Source organism: Paralichthys olivaceus, chromosome 21, assembly GCF_024713975.1.
Source record: "Paralichthys olivaceus isolate ysfri-2021 chromosome 21, ASM2471397v2, whole genome shotgun sequence".
NCBI classification, from domain to species: Eukaryota; Metazoa; Chordata; class Actinopteri; order Pleuronectiformes; family Paralichthyidae; genus Paralichthys; species Paralichthys olivaceus.
Window position 1 is genome coordinate 6,313,028 of NC_091113.1, and position 12,801 is coordinate 6,325,828.

Here is a 12,801-nt window from a genome sequence, read left to right on the forward strand (position 1 = left end):
ACAGCTATTAGAATAAAACGTACACCATTAAATGTACATTGGTCATAAAAACAGAACAACTTTTTCATTTTTATGTTAATTAAAATTCTATTTAGGTGTTTCATCAAGAAGTTAAAGTCGTTGTATTAAGAACAGTCCTTGGAATAATAAAAAAAAACACTATAAACCTGTAACTACTCAAAATCACCCCAAAAAACTCAAACCTCACTTTTACATTTTTTGTTATTTTACTGTATTTGTTTAAAAATTCTATTTTAGGTGTTTTTTTTGTAAAAAAACAAACAAAAAGTAAAACCACGGCTTTATCATAAGATCAGCCCTATTATTTAAACGCCATAAAACTGTAACAATTCAAATAAGCACAAAATTACAAAACATACAAACAAAAATTCCTTACTTTCTTTTTTTTTTTTACTTTATTTACTTCAAAAATCTATTTTAGGCATTTAATTCATAAAAAAAAACATAAAACCATCAGCTCCAGAGAAAAAACAGAAAAATGCTTGTGCACAAATGTTACAATTTCCTGGTGAAAAATTACCCAAGTTAACATTTTACAATAAATTTTAACGAATAGAAATCTATAGGAAGATGTGGTCAGATACTAAAGCAAAAGTGACTCAGTTACAAGTAGATGTGAAAAGTTCTACTTCTCTTAAAGTTTCACAAGCAACTCATTAAATTTGGAATTATTTGTGCATTTAGATTTTAATTTATACTACATTACATTATTTACTGTTGGGTAGCTTTTTCTAAAAAACAATGCATCTGATGTTTTGATTATAAACTGTTCAAAGTAACTCGTAAGTTGTCAACCAAATGCAATGTAGTAAAAGAAACATCATCCTCAGAGTGTAGAGTAGCATAGACTAGAAACACTTAAAGTAAATTGCACATTTTTCAGTAAATATAATGAGTAAATATAATAAACTATGTTGGGTAACTAAAAAAAACACAATTTAAGAGAAAAGTCAAACACTACAGTAAAAGACAAGCCTTTATTTACATTTTAAGAAAAGCATGTCTTGTTAATACTGTGACAAGTTGTTTTTAAATGATACACAGACCAAATAACAAGAAGCTTCCGACCTACTATCTGCGTCCCTTTGAACAGGTGGAACGAGTAGGGGAAGGGCTGCACTGGCTGAACGTGCATGACGAGTTTGAGTGAATGGCAGCTGGGTGTGACAGTGATAGCAACATTAAAGTTATCGCACCTCATGTTTGTCAGGATGAAGAATTTACAGGTAAAAATCAATTTACTGGCCAGACAAGAGAAGGGTTTTCCTATGAAAGAGCTCAAAAAACAGCAAGAAAGTGACTGTTGTCATTTGAAAATAAGACGGGGCCTGCTCTACTGCTTTTGATGGTTTCACTGACTGATCTTCTCATTTTGGTAAGGCACCACTTGAATTTGAATGAAACAGTCGAACAGATGCGACTGGTGCTTTCAACAGAAGAAAAACTGGAGGTGTGTGGATGCTGATTTTGGCCCGTTTCAGAAAAACAAAAAAACAACTTGCACAATCTGTTAGTGACGACAATGATGCAGAAAACATTTACAAATGAGTCTCTTACAAAAGGAGGAAGACGATGGCATCCTGCTGCATACATTTTAAGATACACAGTACAATAAATATAAATAGACCACGGGAAGACTGAAGAGGAGAAAAAATATGAATGGACAAAAACAGCTTTACATTCAAGTCAAATATACAATGCAAAGTGGAGAAGAGGCGAAGGAACAATAACTCAGCAAGTCGATTCTATATTTGGCAGGTGAGCCAATAAAACCTGGACACACATTCGCAAGAGTTCAGTGTCGTCCTCAACAGACTATCCTGGGGTCAGTTTTGATATTGAACTCCTACAATACATTGACTTGCTCAATGGATACTTGGTGACCCAGTGGAAACTTAAAAATGTATATCATGTTCTCTAAAAGTAAAATTATCAACCATGACGCTTATATTTCTAAAGCATTCCTTACAAATTATCACCTTTAGGAAAGTCGAGGCATTTTTGCAAGACTACATTTCATTTAATATGATTTTGGCAATACCGACATGCTCTGAATCAGCTGATCACACCCTCTTTATCTTCATCGTTAATTCACATCTAAAGCCTCAGGATTTTCCCTTCTGATAATTGTAAGCGTCAATGTAAGGAGTAAATTAAGTGAATGCAATAATCAGATCTCTTCAGAAAAAGAATAGTTGGGAGATTTTGCAAGACACTCAGAAGTAAGAGCATCACAAGGGACAGTGGGTCCAACATGATTTTGTCCTCAGCAGAACTGCAGTTGCCCACATATTAACTTTAGCCAAATTGGAAGAAGAAGTTTCCAGGTCCAGAGTCTGGAGGGAAGAGAGAGAAGTTAGTTTATATGATGAACCTTCTCAGATTGTTTCTTCCATTCTATAAAAACCGTAAGATGTAAAAACAGGACAGAAACAAACCTGGACTGGAATCAAAACTATATCCTCCACCGTGTCCACCGAAGAAAGCCCTGAAGATGTTGTTCGCATCAAAATCTTAAGAGAAAAGCAAAAGATAATGATTCATTGGTGATGGCCATCTTCAGGAAAAAACTAGATGGAAAATGTAAGCCCAAAATGTCTGAACTAAACAAAGAGTGGTGGTGAATCAAAATGTTTGACTTACATCACACAATTTACAGTTTCATCAATGTGGTGTGTTTTTTTGTACAGAAACTATTTCACCAGAAAACAGAGAAGATGAATAGTTTGACTGAGAAAATTCACATTTTCACAGGATCCAGTTTAGCGGCTGTGAAACTTGTTATGAACAAAGGTTTTCTGCCTCAAGGGAGGTTAAAAGAAAAAAATGTACACATGACCAAGCTGATGCCTCAGTCCTTCTTTTCGTTCCATGTCCTGTAGGTTGACAGTAAATTTACCTCCACCGTCAAGGCCGCTGTCGTCATCCAGGTCGTGTCCATTGTCATAGCGGACCTTCTTCTTCGGGTCGGAGAGCACAGTGAAGGCTTCGCCCACCTCCTTAAATTTCTTCTCCTCCTCTTTCTGCACTTCTGCAGTAGCTGCACTGTGGCGATCTGCAAAACAAATACAGCCATTTACCCATTGAATGTTCTCAAAACTGGTTTTCTGCATGTGTGTGAAAAGAGAAATATGGCTACCTGGGTGGTGCATGAGGGCACGTTTGCGATAAGCTTTTTTGATCTCATCCTCTGTGGCGTTCTTGCCGACCCCGAGAACCTTGTAATAATCTTTCCTCTTGCTCTTCTTCAGCTGCAGCTGTGCCGTTTTCAGCAGATGCTTGTGATCTACAGACATAATTAAAAATAACAAAATAAATCAAGCCATGCAAGTGTGTGCACATGTGACCAGCCACACAAAAAAAGACGACTGAATCAGCAGCGTACCTGATGTTTTTTCTGTCTGGTAAACTTTTTCATAGTCTCTCACAGCCTCTTCATACTGCTCAGTGTCCATGTAACTACAATTCACATAAGGTCACTCAGAAACTGTACAACCCTGAACAACAGAACACAAAATCTGAAAAAACACACTCATGTTGACTTTGTAACATACCACTGCGCTCTTCTTAAGTAGGCCTTGATGTACGTGTCATCGAGTTTGATCGCACTGGTGCAGTCATCAATTGCTTGATTTAGTTTCTTCAGCTGTTGACGAGGAAGAATTAATGACATCGAAATTATTGGAGACATTTTTAAGTAAATGATCAGTATAACTGATCCAGTGCGATTTATGCAATTGCTCATTTTATTAATTTCAGTTAATTTCCTGGCTACTGTATGTAGCTCATGTTAGTATGTAGTATTACACTTATGTAGACGTGTTGCCTTTTACCTTTGCTCCAGCCGTAGCTCTATTGCAGTACAGTTTAGCATTAGTCTTGATGTTGTTGGGGTCTATCGTCAGGGCCTCAGTGTACAGTTGGTAGGCAGCATCGTAGTTGCAGTTCTTGAAGGCCTGATTGCCCTCGTCCTTCTTGGCTTTTAACGCTTTGGCATTCTGATTTAGTTAAGAGAACAAGTCCTTGTGTTACTTACAAACATTTACTTATACTTGAAAGGGAAACATAAACAAAATAAAAGATAGATATTCATATTTATTATATTTCTGCTAAACTTGGAGCATCGTCAATTTGTCCTCGGTGGAGTTTTCTTGTAAACAAACTTTCTGCTCTATGTTTGTTACCAAAACAGAATGACTCCTTGTGGTCTAAAAATTATACTGAATTATAACTATTTATTTCCACATGAAACTTCTTCAATGTTGACATCTGCAACAATGAGGATTAAGTGTAACTACAGTAACGGATCACCTTTACAACATGTGGCAGTTTGGATGCAATTTGCATTATTTCAACTGTTTTCTATTAGAGATTTCAAAACAACAAAATAATGTCTATGCAAATCATTGTTTCTCACAAACACAAAACGACAATCCTACCCTGCAGGCTAGCCGGGCCTTTTCATGATCAGGTGCCATGCGCAGAGCCTGGACGAAGAACTGAACAGCTTTATCAATGCAGTCCTCATAGTAAAGACACAGACCTCGAACGTACAGTGCGTCTGCGTTTGTGGAATCCATTCGCAGGATATCACTGTAAAAGAAAGGTAAGGAATCAAATCAACCAATATCCTTGGAAAGCTACTTAAGCAGAACCTGTGCTTGTATTGAAAATCTTTTGTGAATCCAATAAACTGTAAAATAATGACCCCAACACCAGTTTCTAATGAAAGCTTAAGTATTCCTACCTTGCTACAGACTGAGCTTCTGGATAGCGCCCCAGCAGAGCCAGACACTCGGCCTTGAGGATTTTGAAGCGGTGGCACGCAGAAGCCAAAGCTAAGGCCCGATCCATACAGTACACCACCTGGACCAGGACGAGAGCACAAGAGTTACTTTGCCTGTTGCGCTACATTGTTACATTCAGTTGTGGGTGTTTCAGTACGAAAGAAAGTGTTTAGACCCTTAGTGGACTGAGATATGGAAGTGTCCGTTGAGAGTTTGCTGAAAAAAATAACCGTTAAGTACCTTTCTGAAATCACGCTTGTCAAAGCCAAATTCTGCCATCCGCTCGTATTCCAACAGAGTCCCAGAATTCTTTTTCTAAAAACAGACAAAACAAAGACAAGACAATACATGTCATCTCTCAGAAATGTCTTTGTAATGTGATGAAGATGCAGTCACAGTGTTTCCCACAGAAGTACATGGAAGTGTAAGTTTGTGTGTTTCAGCCCAGTTATTATAAGTGCAAAATATTTGGATCATTATGAAACTGTAGCGAACAAATCAGGAATGGTGATGCAGTCTTGGTAATTAATGGGTAACAATGATGCAATGATCATGCAAATTATACTCAGAGACTGTGCATGATGTATAACTCAAACATTTATCAAGTTAGGTGATCACCTCCTGCTGGGCCTCTCTGTTGCTGGGCTCAAGTTCCAGAACCTTCTGAAAGCAGCGACTGGCTGCCATGGCATTTCCCAAAGACAGGTGGCACTTACCCTCACGTAGATGACCCTATGACACAGCAAGGGAAAACGTCTTATTTGTAAAGATTGTGTAAGAAAAAAAACTCTATTCTACATATCCACCTCTATTTTGTAAGTGCAACAAGGGTTTGAAGCCCGTTCAAACTGACCTTCATGAAACAGTCATCCAGCCGCACAGCCTGCTGGGAATCTTCAAGGGCCTCTCGAAAGCGACTTAGCATCATGAGGGTGGCTGCCCTGTTGCCATAGTAACTTGCATTTTTGGGGCAAGTATCTTAAGATAAAACAAAACAAAAAATCCATGTCACACAGGCAAACTGAGATGTGGATTGAAATTGGAGAAAATAAAAAAATAAAAAAAATCACAATAACAAGGCTATATCCTACTGTACTCAAAAACTCCCATACGTGCGGTGACGCATTGAAATGGCGGTTCATGAGTCAAATGCTAATAGAAATTTCACAAATGATATTTATTTGACTGATTTGTTAGATGTACTGATGGTTATAAAGTAGATCTGACAATTCTCATCTTGAACTAGTCCGTGGGTGCTGTGTACAACAACATATGTTAAGGCTGCAACTAGATGTAGATGAGTTATTCCAGTCCTACACCAAATCCCTGCAAAAACTCCTTTCCACCCATAAAGAGTGGTTAACTCACCGATGGCCTTAGTGTAATAGTTGAAAGCTTCAGAGTAATCTTTCTTGCTGTAGAGAGCATTCCCTTGCTCTTTGAATCCTTCAGCCTCACTGGAGAGAGGAGAAACAGAAAAGATGAAGCAGGTACTTTACAAAAGATAAAACAAAGCATATAAAAGAAGCCAAAAATATTCTGCAAGAAACCGGTCAATTTTACATTTCTATCCATGTAGGGATTTCTTGATGGGACGTGAGAGTGTGAGATTGGCTGACAGGACTCGCCTGGGTGTTACACCTGGAACTGGGACAGAAGAGCAGGGTACACACAGTGCTGATAGTTCCATTACTAAACATAGCAGCGAAGTTCGCCTGCTGCAGTCCTGTCAGACATGCCAAGTGCTAAAGGGTCACTGCTGATTCACACAAAGAAGAAGCTACTGCTCTGCTGTTTTGCGTGGGGGTAAAGCATTTTAAGTCAGGCTACACCAATCAGAGAAACCACAGTGGGTGTTTTCCTTCAGCTGATATAACATCGCTTACTAAGACTGGGAGCGAAAGAAGCATATTGGTGAAAATTTGCTGCAATATGCAAAACAGTTTTGATTTAGGGTCCAGCTAAGAGTCAGGGTTTGATAGGACAAAAGGCTGCCCAGGACCATAACAAACGCAAAAATAAAACAAAATAAAACCATGAAAACATAGATTATATCAATACAGTATTTTTGTGACAATGCTACTACACTAAATACAATTAATATTAAAGGGATAGTTCACCAAAAATTGAAAATTCACTCATTATCTACTCACCAATATGCCAATGGAGTAGTGGGCGAAGTGTTTGAGTCCGCAAAACGCTTCTGGAGTCTCAGGGGTACTGACTCAAACACTTCACCCACTACTCCATCGGCATAGCGGTGAGTAGATAATGAGTGAGTTTTCATTTTTCAGTGAACTATACGTGCAAGGTCATGTTCCAGTGGTATTCATTTTACCTTTGTAAAAATACACAAGCAAAACAAAATTACAAAAAGTTATATCACGGCTTTATTATCAATTACTCAACATGTTATTAAAGAAAAATGCATTCACAACTCAGAAGCAGAGGCTATTTTTGCAGCCGCCTGGCTTGTTACAAAAGGGACATAATACTAAAATGGTGAATGTCGAAATTCATTTGTAAAGCTGTACTGTACTTTTTTAGAAAGAATAAAGATGTTTTGTAAAAAGCTGCAGTAATTCAAATCTGTGTATCTACTCAGAATTAATCTATCAGCCTAAATGTGACCAGTACATTTTGATAGTGTATTTAGGTAGTTTCTTGAAACATTAGGACAAAAGTGCAAATTATGGTGCCAAAGAACCACCATGGACACAATTTGTCACCACTGTCTCATAGATCATCGTAATTTAATATTTTGTATCTTTAGCAGTAGGACTGTAACGATACGATGAATCCAAGGTTCAGTTCTTAATAATTTAGCCATGGTTTGGTTGAAACCATGTTTTTTTTTTAGGGGGGGGTGTAGTGCATAATTTTCTGGGTTTTATAAAAACACCAACATTTGAAAAAGTAAAGAGAAGAACACTAAAGAACATGTTGGACTTGACTTCACATAAAACTACTCACTGTACATCACTGCTGACCCTGAGGAATAGGAGAATAGGAGAAACAGTGTCATCAGGATGTCGCTGCTCAGCTCGGCAGAAACCTCAGTACATGTACAGAATTGTGATTTGTAATGCAACATTGGAATCTACTTCATCCTGGTACTTAAGTTTGTTTCAGTAGCAAGGAGCTGAACAAATAACTTCATGCAAGAATGTACCATGAAATAATGGATCATTTAGATCATCAGAGCAGGGCTAAATATTTGTGGCAACATTTATGTCAAAAGAAGGCACAGACAAGCCATGTATAGAAATTATGAACGATTCATTTTTTTTCAGTATGTTTATTGTGTGATTGTCATTATAAAAAAATGTAAACTAATTGTGTTAGTTCACATTTCGAGAGAAATGAAAGCTTGGACATGTCAAATAAAACTGAAGGAAACGTTAACGATCTTAAATAGGAGGATAATCCTGATTTAGTTCATAATAGTGAAATCGACTTCTTTTAATTTGGAGCCTGATGTGGATGTTAGGGTTCAGAATGCAAAGTCATATCATCGCTGCGACTTTATCTAAGAGTTGAGTACCAAAGGTTAGCTCGGTGCTAGCTAGCTGACTATCAGCTACAGAACTTTCTAGAAAGCGGAAAAGCAGTGACATCTTAAAAGGTGCAGCAAGGAACTGGATGAATAGTTTATTGTCTCGTCTATAATTTGTCGGGTTAAAACACGTTCACACAAACAGTTTGAACAACCACATAATCTCATATTTTTAGGATGTTTGTGGCTGAACATGTGTCGCGGCTAACTGGTCCTATGATGCGCTAGCAGACAGCGACAATAACAAACAATCTCGATCGTTTTCAGTTTCAGAGACGAGCTGAGTTCGTGTTTTCGGCTGAATTCGTCGCCTGTGGTTTGTAAGAACGAACACAATCAAGATGTAGGTTTGGTGCAACACGCTGCCGCCGTGGGTTCAACCCCGGCATGCTAGCATCGTTAGCTTGTCTCGGGGCTGACCGACCGCGCTGTTGTTCCCGAGGCTCGTCCGAGAGCCAGAGGTCGGATTCACTCGGTTTATTTTCGGTTCACACAAACAACACAACCAAACACAAAGGAAACCGTGTATTTACCGCTCCAGCTCGTCCTGGTTACGGATCTGAGGCTCCGGATCTACCGGCATGTCGATGTCAACAGCTGCCATTTCTGCTGGAGAGGACGAACAGGAATGGACGTCACTTCCGGAAGCGTTTTTATTTAATTATTTATTTATTTATTAATTAATTTATCTATATATTTATTTAGAGATCACAAGAAACTAGGTCACTGTAAAATTAAATGATGAAGAATATAGTTAACACACATAAGTCTATAACATATTTCCCTTTTTCATTTACATTAGCTTTTATTCTTATATAGATGTTTTTTTCAAATCAATAACTGTTTTTTATTTATTTTTTTACATTTATTCATTAATGCAAATAAAACACTATACCCAATGTTGACATCTTAACTTGCAATATTATTTTTTAATCTAAACGTTTTGACATGCAGTGGGTAATCTTTCATACAACTAATGTCCATGATACATATAAAATAAATAAAATGTTTAATTTAAATAATTGTACTTTTTCTTTGCAGTTCTTCGTGTCTAAGAGTATGACTCATTGAAAATCCACAAATAAAAGCAGCTTATTAAAGGGCTTTTTCTAAACACACAAACATGAACTATCCCATAAAATAAGCTCTATCAAGAAAAATTCATATGATTCTAAAGAGGGCTTGTGCATTAATAATAAAAAATATATCGATTGGTGGAATTTCTATTTTTTTTAAATTGCAATTGATGTATTAGTCAACCTGAGCCATAACTACTACTGTTCACTAGAGGGCACTAGAGCATTATACAATATGGGACATGCTCCTGTGTAAGGAACACATCAGCAATGACTTGTTTCCTGATTCAAACACAGTATTGTTGTGACTCCAGCTGAGGCATTGAGAAAAGTGTTTCAGTTGTTGGTTATCAGTATTTCAGAGGCTTTAAATACTCAAGTACAAGTGCAACTTATATGAAGCTTATGACTTCAACACATTTAAAGTGCTGCTTGTGTGCTGCTTGTTACACGTTGATCCAAATGAAGTAGATTTTCTCAAAAATGATTGAATTAAAATCATTGTCACTGACCTTTGTGTAGTATAAAATAAGATATTAATACACTACTAATGTAGATTATTGCCTAAATTAAAGCTATTTATATTCATGTCCACAAATACATTAATAACTGAAGTTCTTTTCACTAATACACTATAATCATATAAAGAGACTCAGGCATAAGAAAAGAAACAATCACGACTGTGTAAAAAAAGTACTATTTATAAGTTTTTATCGAATACAGTACTGACATTTTAACACATAATAATTTACATTATTGCAATTAATGCAGTTACACTTGTCATGGATTTTACACTAGTCAGGGGACACATCAAAATACATATTGCTTAGGATGATTCAGCACAACCAGGTGAGAGAGAAAAATGATTTTAAATACAACTCTATACAAAAAAAAAAAACATGATAAATATTGTCAGACACATTTAAAATGTGGCTAATTCTTTTTTCTTAAACTCTGGATAATAGTTAATCTCTCCATATTGCACAAGCAGCCTCAAGCTGTTGCAAAAGCTTATTTAAATAACCATCCCCTGAAGAGCAATTCATAATGGCTTGTGTCGGACAAAATCAAGTTTCAAACTTTAAATAACCTTAAATTAAACCATCTCATTGTATGCATTACATGTAGTGGGTTTTCATACAGCAAGTATTCTTGGCATCATTATCATGGTGGGGGTTGATTGTCATCTCATAACACAGAGAGCGAGTGAAAAAAGAAGAATGTATACATTAATCTAAAATAAATTGTTTATATGTCTATTAGTGGAGGGTGTTCTATGGAAGTAGCCAGTTCCATGGGAGATTTACACGATTTAGATTTGTTCATAAAATCAAAAGCAAGGATGAAATATTGTTCTTGATCTCCCGGAGTTCGACTAGAAAGATCTCAGAATTAAAGAAATTTGGCAGCAAACATTTAGAAACATTTACACAGCCTAGTGTATCTGTCTATAATAGTCTTAAATAAAACGATGCTTGTCATTATGGCTTCCATGTTCCCCTAACCCTAGGGGAACATGCACTCAACAGCTTGTCGAGAGGAAACAGCTGAGTGATGGTCCCTCCATTTTTAAGGAGACAAGACTCTGGTCACTCAGCGCTGATATCTCAAACCACACCAGGGGATTGTGGCATACTGTTCCCATGACTTGAACCAGACAAACTTAACATGCTGATATGTTGCCCTCGCTGTCGCTGCATAGCGTCCTGTTGTCACTCAGGAGGGGGGTCCCCTGCTTGGTCCAGCTTTGGCATGGTTAGGTCCTCTGGCCCTTGGCTCAATGCTAGTAAGGAGAGAAGATTATGGGTGCATGTGTGGCCCTCAAAGGTCCTGGGGCAGGCCTGAAGAGCGTGGGGCTGATCAGGGGACCCTGGATGATGGCTGTGGGGCCCGCCGGCAGTCGTAGTGCCAAGGGTCCGGGCGCCATGGTGCAAAAGGCAGCTGGATTGAGAGGGCTGGTCAGGAAACCTGCTGGCAGGGTCTTACAGAGCTGCTTCTGCAGGGCCAGTTTAGTCTGACACACAAGACAAAAGATTTATTTAAATTATACGAAAAACTCTAACTTTTAAATCTTTAAAATGTATTCACTAAATTGTGTTGCACTTTAAGTAAATAGTTGAAATTCTGGGTATATCAACTTGAGCATATGTGTATGTACTGTCTGTATGTTGTATGTAAGGGCCATTTAGAATGTGTACAAAAATATAAACAATCAGATGTGATGTGTGTAATAAATTCTTACCGCTAAGATTGCACTGGGCTGTAGTTTATTATAGGGGCTGAACTTTGTCTTGACAGGCTTCCCAGCCAAACGCTCTTTGTGTCTCCTGCTGTTCATGTGCTAAAAGGGGACAGAGCAGCGATTCAGACAGGACAGCTCTGACTCACACAGCAAAGAGCCTCTAAGTTTACCTTACACAACACAGAGAGTAACCGTGCTGTTGTTTATAATCATCAGTGGTCGGCCGGTTAAATAGTAGCCAAATTAGTCACATTAATTATATATGGATCAACCCACATACCTGCTTCAGCTGTGTCTCGGAGTTGACGGACACCTGGCACAGTTCACAGTGAAAGGGCTGACTGGACACGCAAACAACTGCTCTGGTCTTGCTGCCCATCCGCGGCTTAATTCTGCTGGCGGGTCTGGGCGATGATGTCATCTTAACCCTGCGTTGTGATTGGCTGCTGTTCTGACCGTCCAGCATCTGTTTGTGCTTGGAGCCTGATATAGAGAAGAGGCGGAAATGTCAGAATTGGTTATAGGTAAAATAATGTAAATGCTTTTAAATTTCAAAATGAAGTGTTAAATAAAGTGTTGTATAGTACATACCACTACAGTGAGCTTCCAACTGGGAGCTGGAATTGACCGTCACTTTACATGTCGGACAGTGGAGAGGTTGTTTTTTGTTGCTCTTGGCCTCCTTCGCCTCATCCACCTTCACCCCCTCCTCCTCCTCCTCCTCACCTCCCGTGGAGCCTCCCTGTGGATCAGTGCTTGGGACTGAGATGGTGGCCAGGCTGCACCCGTTCACAGGTGCACTCTCTGAGGGTAAATCAGAAAGCTGAGAGCCAGGGGAGACCTGAGGGGAGACCTGAGGAGAGCGGAGCAAGGAGTCCATGGATGGAGGCTGAGAGGAAGGGGTGGCTGCCAGTGAACTCCCCTGGGTGTTTTCAGTTTGCTGCTGTGCAGGTTGAGAAGACAAGGTTGGGCCTGTGGACGGAGAGATTAATAGAGGTTGTGCTACACGCCCCGTTTTATATGTGACATTACAAGATGATGCACATCTTCATATATTATCTGAATAAGGATAATAACCTGGTACTGCAAATTATTATATTATATTATCTTGGGGATGAC

At 38.5% G+C, this 12,801-nt stretch overlaps 2 protein-coding genes across 8 annotated transcripts in view; both read right to left on the reverse strand.

The window, feature by feature from the left end:
* Positions 1–979: 979 nt before the first annotated feature.
* On the reverse strand, positions 980–9,007 carry LOC109626946 (dnaJ homolog subfamily C member 7-like). 5 transcript variants are annotated; one of them, XM_069518150.1, is made up of 17 exons: positions 8,898–8,984; positions 7,782–7,799; positions 6,962–7,146; positions 6,372–6,455; positions 6,177–6,265; positions 5,662–5,786; positions 5,427–5,540; positions 5,049–5,123; positions 4,769–4,887; positions 4,461–4,614; positions 3,855–4,019; positions 3,576–3,667; positions 3,407–3,480; positions 3,161–3,307; positions 2,921–3,076; positions 2,460–2,534; positions 980–2,357 (listed from the first exon to the last, which is right to left on the reverse strand). In XM_069518150.1, the coding sequence occupies exons 3-17, from the start codon at positions 7,093–7,095 to the stop codon at positions 2,320–2,322; spliced, it is 1,641 nt and encodes a 546-aa protein (XP_069374251.1). In that variant the 5' UTR covers positions 7,096–7,146; positions 7,782–7,799; positions 8,898–8,984; the 3' UTR covers positions 980–2,319. The 5 variants fall into 5 exon arrangements, with proteins under 5 accessions (XP_069374251.1, XP_019938771.1, XP_019938772.1 ...); XM_020083212.2 differs by lacking the exon at positions 6,962–7,146 and having other exon boundaries at positions 8,898–8,992; XM_020083213.2 differs by lacking the exons at positions 6,962–7,146; positions 7,782–7,799 and having other exon boundaries at positions 8,898–9,003.
* A 1,118-nt stretch (positions 9,008–10,125) lies between these two features.
* Positions 10,126–12,801, reverse strand: part of LOC109626945 (zinc finger protein 385C-like) — a 53,648-nt gene continuing 50,972 nt past the window's right edge. For all 3 annotated transcript variants that reach the window (XM_069517483.1, XM_020083211.2, XM_069517484.1), the window contains 4 exons: positions 12,274–12,654; positions 11,963–12,165; positions 11,683–11,781; positions 10,126–11,454 (listed from right to left, as the gene is read on the reverse strand). In XM_069517483.1, coding sequence (XP_069373584.1) covers positions 11,224–11,454; positions 11,683–11,781; positions 11,963–12,165; positions 12,274–12,654 — 914 coding nt within the window. In that variant the 3' untranslated portion in view covers positions 10,126–11,223. The remainder of the gene's footprint in view (positions 11,455–11,682; positions 11,782–11,962; positions 12,166–12,273; positions 12,655–12,801) is intronic.